Source organism: Rhinopithecus roxellana, chromosome 3, assembly GCF_007565055.1.
Source record: "Rhinopithecus roxellana isolate Shanxi Qingling chromosome 3, ASM756505v1, whole genome shotgun sequence".
Classification (NCBI taxonomy): domain Eukaryota; kingdom Metazoa; phylum Chordata; class Mammalia; order Primates; family Cercopithecidae; genus Rhinopithecus; species Rhinopithecus roxellana.
In genome coordinates, this window is record NC_044551.1 from 150,945,790 (window position 1) to 150,958,784 (window position 12,995).

Here is a 12,995-nt window from a genome sequence, read left to right on the forward strand (position 1 = left end):
ACTCCGTCTCAAAAAAAAAAAAAAAAAAAAATACGGTAATACTACTAAAAATACAAAAATTGTCCTGGCGTGGTGGCTCATGCCTGTAATCCCAGCACTTTGGGATGTGGCAGGCGGATCAGGAGGTCAGAAGTTCAAGATCAGCCTGACCAACATGGTGAAACTCCGTCTCTACTAAAAATACAAAAATTAGCTGGGCATGGTGGCACGCACGTGTAATCCCAGTTACTCGGGAGGCTGAGGCAGGAGAATCGCTTGAATCCAGGAGGCAGAGGTTGCAGTGAGATCATGCCATTGCACTCCAGCCTGGGCGACAGAGCAAGACTCCGTCTCAAACTAAACTGAACTAAACTAAACTAAAAATGCAAAAATTAGCCGGGCCTGGTGGCAGGAACCTGCAATCCCAGCTACTCGGGAGGCTGAAGCTGGAAGAAATGCTTGAACCTGGAAGGCAGAAGTTGCAGTGAGCCGAGATCCTGCCATTGCACTCCAACCTGGGCAACAGAGAGAGACTCCGTCTCGAAAAAAATACTGTAATAACCTCTGATTTCACCCTTTGTTTTCATCTCTCTCATACTTAATTAGTTCCCAAGTCCTGTGATTTTCCTTTTGAAATATTTCTATCCTATCCCTCTGCCATCCTTCCTCTCCTTCCCATTGCCACTATCTTAGTCCAAACTGTTACCACCCACACATCTAGACTGTCACAACAGTTTCCCGCCTGATCTCTCTGGGTCTCTATCTACTCATATCTTCTACTCTTGTTAAAATAAAATTAGATTTTGTTTTCATCCAGTCACAGCAATGCTCAAGAACCTTCAATGGGCTGGGTGGGGTGGCATGTGCCTGTAATCCTAGTAACTTGGGAGGCTGCAGCAGGAGGATCACTTGAGCCCAGAAGTTGGAGGCTGCAGTGAGCTATGATCATGCTATTGCACTCCCATCTGGGCAACAAAGCAAGACCCTGTCTCAAGAAAAACAAACAAACAAAAAACAACAAAATCTTCAATAGTTTCCCAGGATCCTCAGGAAAGAGTCCACCCTCCTGTGGATAAATTTCAAGGTTCTGGAAAATCTCTCCCCTGGGAACCTGTGTAATCTTATCTTCCTCTACCTGTTGTTCCTTGTAACCTGACTTAACAGTACTCTCTAAAGTCCTCCACTCTGGTCTACTTCTATTTTCACAATGGTACCCCACCTGAATGCATTTTCTTCTCTATTCCAACAAAATCCTAGCTACAGTTCAAAATTCTACTTATTTCAGTTTTACCTCATCTTGGAAGTCTTCTACTGTCAGTTTAGCCCAGACTGATATCTCCTTTTATTCAAGAAACATTTTTAGAGTCTAATATAGACAAGGCTCTAAAAAGATACAAAGATAACACAACTATTCTTGACTCCCTACCAGCTTTCTTTTCTTTTCCTTTTCTTTCCTTAACACAACTATTAATTTTCCTGACTCCAAACCAGCTTGCTATATTTATTTATTTTACTTACTTACTTACAGGATCTTGCTCTGTCAACCAGGATGGAGTGGTATGATCATAGCTCACTGCAGCCTTGACCTCCCAGGCTCAAACAATCCTCCCACCTCGGCCTCACAAGTAGCTGGGAGTACAGTATCATGCCACGATGCCTGATGCCCAGCTAATTTATTTTTTATTTTTAGTAGAGACAAGGTCTTGGCTATGTTGCCCAGGCTGGGCTTGAACTTTTGAGCTCAAGTGATCCTCCTGCCTCAGCCTCTCAAAATACTGAGATTAGAGGTGTGAGCTACTGTGGCCAGCCTACCAGCACTATCTACTGAGCATTTAAAATGTGCCTGACACAGTTTAAATGCTTTATACTTAGTACCTAATTTGATCTTTTAAAAAATCTGTGCCAGGTGCAGTAGCTCAGACCTGTAATCCAGCATTTCAGGAGGCTGAGGCGGGCAGATCTCTTGAGCCCAGGAGTTTGAGACCAGCCTGGGTAACATGGTGAAATCCCATCTCTACAAAAAATTAGCCAGGTGTGGTGGTTGATAGAGGAGGAGCACCATCATCTCGGACAAACACCAAGATGTTTTAAGGAGAGACGGGAGAATTGCTTGAATCCGGGAGGCAGAGGTTGCGGTGAGCCGAAATCGCGCCATTGTACTCCAGCCTGGGCAACAAAAACAAAACATCTCAAAAGCAAAACAAACAAACAAATAAAAAACCTGCTGAGCTAAAAGCTTACAAGCTAATGCTAAAGTCAACACTAAAAATCAGAATAGCTATGATCTTTCCTCTTCCTTGATTTTTCATAAGTTAAATGACAAGGCTTCACACAGCTCAGCCACTTTATATCTCCTTTCTTCCCCTAACGGCTTCCACATTTACTTGCTATTTCCCTGGCCTAATTTCCAGTTCCCAACGCGAAATCTTCCTTTTTTTTTTTTTTTTTTTTGAGGTGGAGTCTCGCTAAACCTCCCTTTATATGAGCAACTCTCCATTAAGCCACAGACCTGACTTCCAATGCTTTAACATACTTTCTCTAATAATAGTGCCCCAGCTGACTACTGATTCTACTAAACATAATTATTGATACTGCCTTTACCATCCCATACTTGGTCTGCCTTATAGTTGCAATTACTGAGTGCTCAATATTTTTTGGTTCTGCAACCAAAAGGTAGTGCTCCCTATTCCCGATCCCCATTTTCAGGATGTCTATTATTATTGTATAGAAAAATACTGTTAGCCACCTTCATAAAAATAAAACAATGTATAAGGAGCACTTATGATTCATATTCATCCTACAAATTGGCTTATTCTGAAGCACTTACATTATTACTGTGAAGATAGTCAATTGCTCGAAGGATCTGGAAGAGGTATTTTCTAAGTCGTTTACTCTCTAGTCCATGACAATAATGTTGTAACTCATCTAATACTGTGTGGTCAATAAATTCAAATACCAAATGAATTTTCTTTTTCTGTCTAAAAACTTCAATCAGATTGACCAGGTTTTCATGATGAAATTGCTAGTGACAAAAGAAACAACACAAATTTTTAATTATTTCAAGCCTAACAATTTGTACATATAACATGTATAAATTGGGCCGGGCGCGGTGGCTCAAGCCTGTAATCCCAGCACTTTGGGAGGCCGAGACGGGCGGATCACGAGGTCAGGAGATCGAGACCATCCTGGCTAACACGGTGAAACCCCATCTCTACTAAAAAAAATACAAAAACTAGCCGGGCGAGGTGGCGGGCGCCTGTAGTCCCAGCTCCTCGGAGGCTGAGGCAGGAGAATGGCGTAAACCCGGGAGGCGGAGCTTGCAGTGAGCTGAGATCCGGCCACTGCACTCCAGTCCGGGTGACAGAGCGAGACTCCGCCTCAAAAAAAAAAAAAAAAAAAACATGTATAAATTTTGAAAAGAAACAGGAATATTCTTAGCTTTGTTCCATACATTTCTTTTTCCTTTTCTTTTTTTTTTATTTTTTTTTATTTTGAGATGGAGTCTTGCTCTGTCGCCAGGCTGGAGTGCAGTGGCACAATCTTGGCTCAGTGCAACCTCCGCCATCCCATTTCAAGCAATCCTCCTGCCTCAGCCTCCCGAACAGCTGGGATTACAAGCGTGCACCACCATGCCCAGCTCATTTTTGTACTTTTAGTGGAAACAGGGTTTCACCATGTCGGCCAGGCTGGTCTCGAACTCCTGACCTCAGGTGATCCTCCTGCCTCAGCCTCCTAAAATCCTGGAATTGCAGGTGTGCGCCATCATGCCCAGCCTATGTTCCATGCATTTCAACTGAAATTTTTCAACCAATGTGCTTCCATTCCTATTTTAAGAAAATTTTAATCCATTTTATAATCAATATTTATAAGACAAAGTGAGATATATTACTTTATTTCAAGTTGGTATTTAGTTGCTTATTAAAATAATTTAATGTACTATAACAGTATTCTATTAAGAGATATCCTGCTATTTTTAAACTTGGTTTGTGGTTAAATTTAACACCCAAAATTGAAAAGGCCCTTATGTTTTCAAATGGGCATGGATTTCAACACGATTAAGTATGTGATCTGAATTTATATAAATTAATTATTCTCTAATTTTAATCCTAAACTCTAGAAAGTAAACCATAAGTTCTAGGGGGCATCATAAATTCATTAGACTATAACAAAAGAACATCAAAATATATACAAAATCTTCAGATATGTGAACTACCAATTTATAACCACAGAAACTTTACATAAATATATAATTATTTGTGGGTAAACGCTTTTTCGTTGTCTTTACTCTTCTATTAAACAACTAACCACCTTTTTAGACTGGTAACAATTATTGCTAAAATAATTTTAAAATGTAAATGATGTCCATGTATCAGCTTAGGAAACAAATGAGATTTAATATTGTATGCTACATATTCTATTTTTCATCACAGTGACTTAATTATAATCAATTCTGAAATATGTAACCATTTTGTTCAAACTTTCAAGAATATGTGTTCATTTAGCTAAGAATGAAGGTTTTTTTTTTGTTTTGTTTTGTTTTTTTAAGAGAAAGAATCCTGCTATATTGCCAGGCCGGTCTTGAACTCCTGGCCTCAAGTGATCTTCCTGCCTCAGCCTCCCAAGTTGCTAGGACTACAGGCATGAGCCACTGTTCCTAGCTCTAGAAAACTATACCTTTACGAAAATATATTTGCCTTTATTCCAATAACACAATGTCAATTTTTCTACTTCTCTGTAACTAATGAAGAGATTAAAGTCCTTAAAACATGATTAGAGAAAAACGTCCAAAATATAACACCAGATTCCTTTCCTTTTTGCTCCAAATTTCCCTGCTTGGCAAGATGTCAGAGTGCTGCAGCAATAGCACACTGGCAGCAGTGAAAAGAATTGACTGCTGGCTGGGCATGGTGGTGCACGCCTATAATCCCAGCCCTTTGGGAGGCTGAGGCGAGCAAATCACGTGAGATCAGGAGTTCGAGACCAGCCTGGGCAACATGGTGAAACCCCGTCTTCACTAAAAATACAAAAATTAGCATGGCGTGGTGGTGGGCACCTGCAATCCCAGCTACTAGAGAGATTAAGAGAGGAAAATCGCTTGAACCCAGGAGATAGAGGTTGCAGTAAGCCGAGATCATGCCATCGCACTCCAGCCTGGGCGACAAGAGTGAAACTCCATCTCAAAAAAAAAAGGAATTGACTGCTTTTGGACACTACAGTATTAATCCTCTACTTAAGGAAAATTACTGGTTTCCTGTCCAGTCTTTATTTTAAAGGCAAAAGCAGTAAAAGTAGGGAAAGGGTAATATGAATAAGCATTGTAGAAGATTCATTCAGGGATGAGGAAATAGGTACAGTACTTACTCAGATAAACTGTGAAATGAAATTCCTAGAAATGCTCTAGTACCCCTCTTCAAGTTGTTTTTCTCCATTCCTAGACAACTTTTCTACAGATATTCTCACTAATTACCTGAACTGCAATTTATTTAATGAAATTCTAGCACAAAAATTTAGTTTGGGCTGCGCGTAGTGACTCACTTCTATAATCCCAGCACTTTGGGAGACCAAGGCAGGCGGATCACCTGAGGTTGGGAGTTCAAGACCAGCCTGACCAACATGGAGAAACCCTGTCTCTACTAAAAATACAAAATTAGCTCGGCATGCTGGTCCACGCCTGTAATCCCAGCTACTCGGGAGGCTGAGGCAGGAGAATCGCTTGAACCCAGGAGGCAGAGGCTGCAGTGAGTTGAGATTGCGCCATTGCACTCCAGCCTGGGCAACAAGAGTGAAACTCTGTCTCCAAAAAAAAAAAGGTAATTTGAATTAAGTCATTATGACAAGATTTTTAGACTAAGAATATTAACTACTCCAAGAAATCTCTCTAGTGGAATTAGATTACATCAAATTTAAAATCCTATAAAAAGCCAATGAGAGCCAGGTGCAGTGGCTCACACCTGTAATCCCAGCACTTTGGGAGGCTGAGGTGGGCGGATCACATGAGGCAAGGAGTTCGAAACCAGCCTGGGCAACAGGGCGAAACCCCATCTCTACTAAAAATACAAAAATTAGCCGGGCGTGGTCGTACATGCCTGTAATTCCAGCTACTTGGAGGCTGAGGCATGAGAATTGTTTGAACCTGGGAGGCAGAGGTTGCAGTGAGCCAAGATCATGCCACTGCACTGCAGCCTGGGCGACAGAGTAAGACTGTCTCAAAACAACAACAACAACAACAACAACAACAACAAAAAGCCAATGACAATAGTTGGGGTATCTCAAAATTATCTGCATAACAGTTGTTACAGTAAAATACATACTCAAGTTCATCTCTGTATTGTCACATACTGGTTAGTTTTACAAAATGATTAAGTAGAAAAAAAATAATCAGTTTAACTGCAACAGTTGAAGAGCAAGAGATACTGCCTTGGGGGAAAAAATCTCCTTCTAATCAGATTTTCATTCACAGTACACAATTGCCTTATTTATAGTATTATTACGTTTTAGGTCATCAGGACAGGAACTGATATCTTTCACAAAATCATAACATCTTTACTGACTAACTTTTCATTGTCTAGAAACAGAGCTGTTCTATTTATTTATTTATTTGTTTGTTTGAGACGGAATCTTGCTCTGCTGCCCAGGCTGGAGTGCAGTGGCATGGTCTTGGCTCACTGAAACCTCCATTTCCCGGGTTCAAGTGATTCTCCTGCCTCAGCCTCTTGTTTAGCTGGGATTACAGGCAGCTGCTACCATGGCCGGCTGATTTTTTTTTTTTTTTTTTTTTTTTTTTTGAGACAGAGTCTTACTCTGTCAGCCGGACTGGAGTGCAGTGGCGCAATGTCAGCTCACTGCAACCTCCTTCTCCCGGGTTTAAGCAATTCTCCTACCTCAGCCTCCCAAGTAGCTGGGACTACAGGCGCACACTGCCACGTCCAGCTAATTTTTTTGTATTTTAGTAGAGACAGTTTCATCATGTTGCCCAGGCTGGTCTCAAACTCCTGAGCTCAGGCAATCCGCCCGCCTCGGCCTCCCAAAGTGCTAGGATTACTGGTGTGAGCCACAGCGTAGAGCCATTCTAATAATCCACAGACGCCTAAAATATTTCTGCAAATTAGGCCAGGCACAGTGGCTCATGCCTGTAATCCCAGCTGTTTCACAGATTCAAGACAGGAAGATCACTTAAGCCAAGAAGATGGAGGCTGCAGTGAGCTATGACCATGCCACTGCGCTGCAGCCTGGGCAACAGAGTGAGACTCCATTTCTAAAAAAAAAGAGAAAGTAAGCAAATTGATCCATCATATCTCATAAAGACTTACAAAGAAAGAAGAAAATATTATTTTTGTATCAGATAAAGACAAACAAGAACATGTGGCATATAAAACAGCTATACTATATCGTCAAGATCATAAACCTTAAAGGATGTAAATAAATTCCAATAAATAGAATACATACTTATTTAAATATTTTTTAAATCATTAGTTTTCTACCCAGACCCCAAGGAATGTTAATGTTCCTTTCTCCACACTCCTCAGTTGTTTCCTCTGGGTTGAACCGTCACACCTACATAGGATTCTATCTTGTTCCCTGATCTCTCCTGATATTGTTCCTCATTTCTAAAAGCCTACTGGTCATCTTTACTTAAATGTACTCCTGTCAGCTCAAATTCAACATTTCTAAAATCAAAGTAGTTCCCAAACCATGTCTCTTTTGAGTCTTTCGTATTTCTATCAATTGTAGCAATCACTGAACCTCAAAGAGACCTTTGACTCTATACTTTTTCTATAGTCTTCTATAGTCTTTCTATAGTCTTCTACACTCTTTCATGTCTTTTTTTTTTGAGATGAAGTCTCACTCTGTTGCCCAGGTTAGAGTGCAGTGGTGTGATCTCGGCTCACTGCAACCTCCACCTTCTGGGTTCGAGCGATTCTCATGCCTCAGCCTCCTAAGTAGCTGGGATTACAGGGGCGTGACACTATGCCTGGCTAATTTTTTTTTTTTAATTTTTAGTAGAGACAGGATTTCACTATGTTGTCCGGGATGGTCTTGAACCCCTGACCTCAGGTGATCCACCCACCTCGGCCTCCCAAAGTGCTGGGACTACAGGCGTGAGCCACTGCACCCGGCCTCACGTCTTTTTTTACAATACAGCATGTTGTAACTTTACTTTCCATTCACATTGCTGCATTTTAGCAAGGGCCCTCAAACATTTCCCAAAATTCCTGAATTGAACTCCTTACAGACCTATTTTTACTCTTAGTCCTCCAATCTATTCTGCACAATAGGGGTAGATTAAAATTTACAACATTTCTTTACACTGAATTCAAAACCTTCACTGACTTTCCACCTCTTACAAAATCAAGTTTTTGACTCCTTAGCCTAAAAGACTTTAAAATCTACTTCCAATTTACTGTTCTAATATACCTCTTTCCAATTCTGCTCAGAAAACTCTACAGGCTCTTTGTCCTTTCCACTTTGCCCTTTATCCTTTGTCCTTCTTTAGTCTCTTTTGAGTTTATGTTGTTCCTCTAACCTAGAACACAACAGCTTCTCCCTCTTATCTAAACCTTCCACATCCTTCAAAGCCAAATTCATGTCCCAGTTCCTCAGAAAAACTTTCCCTACCAGGGAAAGGACTTTGTGTTGATTCCTTGGCATTTATTATGAGCCACTTTTTATTCAGTATGATTTTTTATATACTCTCCTTTCTGATTAAATTATAGAAGTCTTTAAGGGCAGGAACTATCTTTCACCTCCTTATAGTCTCAGTACCTAGCACCATGCCTTGCACAAAGCAGACATTTTTATTATTATACTTGAATATTTCTGAATAATTATTCAACAATATTGGCATAGCTTTTGTTACATACCCCAAAACACATATATCTTGTATCACTATAAAATTACAAAAAGTAGACAAGATAGCGTATTACACTTGTTTCTACATAATATGAATCAGTACACGTGTGAACTAAAATATTTTTATGCAATTTTTTATTCCATAATAATTTTTCTTTTGACTTAGATGATTAAGGCAAAAGAAGCAAACCTTCAGAAACTTTATTTCTCTCATCGCAATTTTGTTGATAGATTGTTCTGGTCTCTCATAAAATATCTTAATGGCCACTATCTGCCCAGTATTCTTATGTTTACATTTCATGACTGTTCCGTAACTTCCCTCTCCCACTTTTCCAAGGGTTTCATACATCTCCATTTTCAAGCTGGGCTTTTACTACTTTATAGAAATAAAGAAAGAAAATGGAAAATGTTAAACGTTTATACTTTTATTTATTCAAACTAGATAATGCATATCCACAATAAACCCATAGTTTCAAATATAGAGACATTACCAAAAAAAAAAAAAAAAAGGATCTTTTCCACTGAGCCTTTTTGTCTTTGGGAACCAAGGACTGCTTGAGTAAGGTGTCCTTCTGAGGCTCCAACTTTCACCAGAACTTAACGGGTACTCCTGCTGTTTCGGTTATGCCCATCAACACTGAGATTACTTCACTATAAGTCACCATCCACCAAGCATGGAGTCCCCACACTTCCTGTCATTTTCCTATCCAATAGATCCCGCACTACTGCAGTCGCCCACTTATCATGCCCAAGGTCCTAAAAAAAAGCCTGGTCCCGCCCTCAACTCAAACCAGACTTCCTAGGATGCCGGACCGGCGTCACGCCCCACGTCCCGCTGTCGATTTTATCCAAAGGGCCGCCGCCGCCTCAGCCCATTCTGTGGTCCCGCTGGCCTGGCTCTGCGTAGTTCCAGTAGGGCTACGGAACACTGATACTACTTTGTTGCTTAGCCCCGCAAGGATCCGGCCACTCGCTACCATGGAAACGGCGGCAGAGTTTCAGCGTTCTAGCCCTCGTGCGCAAGACCGGAACATGGACAGGGTCCTGACCCGGAAGGGGAAGTGAGAAGAAACGGAAACCTGCTCTGGGTAAGCACAGGGTGGAAGAGTGTTGCGCTTGGGAATGGGGGAGGGGAGTAGAGATCGCTGTCACAGCTGAGCTTCCTCACAACGTTGCTTTTGAATGGGGATAGGGAGGGTCCGCCTTTTTTTGTTGTTTGCTTTTTTGAGATAAAGTTGTGCAGTGGCGCCGATCTCAGCTCAATGGAACCTCCTTCTCCCGGGTTGAAGTGACTTTCCTGCCTCATCCTCCCGAGAAGCTGGGATTACAGGCGTGCGCCACCACGCCCGGCTTTGTATTTTTAGTAGAGAGAGGGTTTCTACTATGTTGGCCAGGCTGGTCTCGAATTTCTGACCTCAGGTGATCCGCCTGCCTCAGGCTTTCAAAGTGCTGGGATTACACGCGTAAGCCACCGCGCCGGGTCAAGATGGTTCTTAAATCAAAAACTTGAACACCTGCCATATGCCTTTAAATTTTTTCCAACTGCTAGTAATCTTTTTTAAAGAAAAAAAACCTCCCTCACCACGTGTCAAACTCTAGGAAAACAAGTAATTCGAAGGGTTTCACCATATACAAGAGCACAGAAATAAAGGCCAGTGCTGCTTAAGTAGACATAGAGTTCAGCTGGAGTGACAACCCCTAATAAATAACCACCAAATCACTAGAGCAAGTGCCTAGGGAGTGCTTTCTTTATTGAACAGGGCTTTGCTTTTTTCTATAAAATGAGTTAAATGTAAAAAGCGAAATCTGGCCATGCTTCCGCTAAATAAGAGGAAAGGCATTACTTAATAAATTCTAGTCCGGTGTGTCCCGCCCCAGCATGCATATTTAAATCACACCTGGAGAGCTTTTAGAAAGCAACTCCCAACCCAACCCCTACATCCACACCCCTGCCCAAACACCAGAGAGCCTGATTTAATTGAGATAGGGTAAATAAATTAGTATTTTTGAAGCTTCTCAAGTTTTCTATGCTGCTACAGTTTATATTGAGAGAAAGGAGAAGTGGTCATCGTTTTCATTGATCACTCAAAATATTCAGAATTGTCTTTTATTTGAAAGTTATTCAGCAGGACACGGTGGCTCACGCCTGTAATCTGAACACTTTGGGAGGCCGAGGCGGGCGGATCACGAGGTCAAGAGATGGAGACCATCCTGGCTAACACGGTGAAACCCCGTCTCTACTAAAAAATACAAAAACTTAGTCGGGCGTGGTGGCGGGCGCCTGTAGTCCCAGCTACTCAGGAGGCTGAGGCAGGAGAATGGTGTGAATCCGGGAGGCAGAGCTTGCAGTGAGCGGAGATCGCCCCACTGCACTCCAGCCTGGGTGACAGAGTGAGACTCCGTCTCAAAAAAAAAAAAAAAAAAAGAAAGTTATTCAACCACAATATAAAACACCTTCTATAAATAAGAATGTCATAGTAAATCTTATAGTGGGTTCAAACTTGGTGTAAGCATATTATTTGCTGTGGGCTAAATATTTGCAAGGAGGCTGTGCACAGTAGCTCACACCTGTAATCCAAGGGAGGCCAAGGTGGGCAAATCACTTGAGCCCAGAAGTTCCAGACCAGCCTGAGCAACAGGGCAAAACCCCATCTCTACAAAAAATTAGCCGGGTGTGCTGGTGCACACCTGTGGTCCCAGATACTTGAGCAGCTGAAGGAGAATTGCTTGAGCCTGGAAGGTCAAGGCTGCAGTGAGCCCTCTTCACACCACTGCACTCCAGCCTGGGTGACAGAGCAAGACTCTGTCTCAAAAAATAAAAAAAATTGCCCAGGACAAAGATGAACCAAACTGAGTCCCTACCCTCAATGAACTCATAATCCAGAGCTACAGAATTGATAACAGCATACAATTAATAGCTTTAAAATTATTCCTTCTACAAGTAGGTTATGGCAGGCCTGGTTAACCAGAACGGCCAGTGATTCTTGCTAATATACAGCTGTAAGACTTTATGATGCACATTCACTGAATTAAAAGTGTTAATTCATTTTGGAAAATAATAAACTGTTTCCAAAACAATTATAAATCCCTGTAGTCACTGAATTCCTAACCTCCATTTGCCTCCAGTTCCCATCAGGACTTTGTTGGTGTGTCAGGAGGACTCAGCACTTTTGTATCCATTCTTCAGCTCAACAGGGAAAGGGAGGTAGGAGGAGGACCTCAGCATTGCCCTAATCTTGCCCATAGTTCCATGGAACCAGAAAGGGTTAACTTTTCCCACTTTCCTTGTACCTCCCTTTCTTCAAACCCCGAATTCTGTCTCTGCTTTCGGTGACTGCCTAGACTGATAAATTATAAGGGTTTTTTGGTTGTTGCAGGGTTTGAGACAGGGTCTCAGTGGCATGATGATGGCTCACTGCAGCTCAACTGATTTTTCTGCCTCAGCCTCCTGAGTTGCTGGGGCTACTCATGTGCGCCACCATGCCTGACTAATTTTACTTTTTGTAGAGACAGGATCTCCTATGTTGCCCAAGCTGGTCTTCAACTCCTGGCCTCCCAAAGTGTTAGGATTACAGGCATGAGCTAATGCCCCAGCTCATGAGGGACATTTTTAAGATACAGTTTCTATTTACCATCTTTCTCCATGTAACCCTACCTTTGTGTCTTCCTCCTTTGCTATTGGAAGGGTTAGGACTGCAATAGCAGAAAAGCAAAAACATTAAGAATATTCAGCTTTTAACTTAGAAAACACATTGTGAACGTCTAACAGGACCTATCAGGAGTTAGGCCTGGCTAACCTGATCACCAAGGCAGTCACTGGAAGCAGAGAGAATTCAGGGTTTGAAGAAAGGTACAAGGAAAATCGGAAAAATTAACTCTGCTTCCACGGAACTAGGGGCAAGGTTGAGGGAATGCTAAGGTCCTCATTCCACCCTCCCTTTACCTGTTGAACTGAACAATTCCCCAAATGGATACAAAAGTACTCAGAGTCCTGGCCGGGCGCGGTGGCTCAAGCCTGTAATCCCAGCACTTTGGGAGGCCGAGACGGGCGGATCATGAGGTCAGGAGATCGAGACCATCCTGGCTAATACGGTGAAACCCCGTCTCTACTAAAAAATACAAAAAACTAGCCGGGCGACGAGGCGGGCGCCTGTAGTCCCAGCTAC

The 12,995-nt window shown here is 42.0% G+C and overlaps 1 protein-coding gene across 3 annotated transcripts in view; it reads right to left on the reverse strand.

Moving 5' to 3' along the window:
* Nucleotides 1-9,911, reverse strand: part of CDKL3 (cyclin dependent kinase like 3) — a 70,500-nt gene extending 60,589 nt beyond the window's left edge. For 2 of the 3 annotated variants that reach the window (XM_030927436.1, XM_030927437.1), the window contains exons 1-2: nt 9,020-9,184; nt 2,807-3,001 (exon numbers count right to left, since the gene is read on the reverse strand). In XM_030927436.1, coding sequence (XP_030783296.1) covers nt 2,807-3,001; nt 9,020-9,184 — 360 coding nt within the window. Of the gene's footprint in view, nt 1-2,806; nt 3,002-9,019; nt 9,206-9,642 lie in introns of those variants that run through there. The other variant, XM_010359947.2, reaches the window with a different exon arrangement.
* Nucleotides 9,912-12,995: the final 3,084 nt, after the last annotated feature.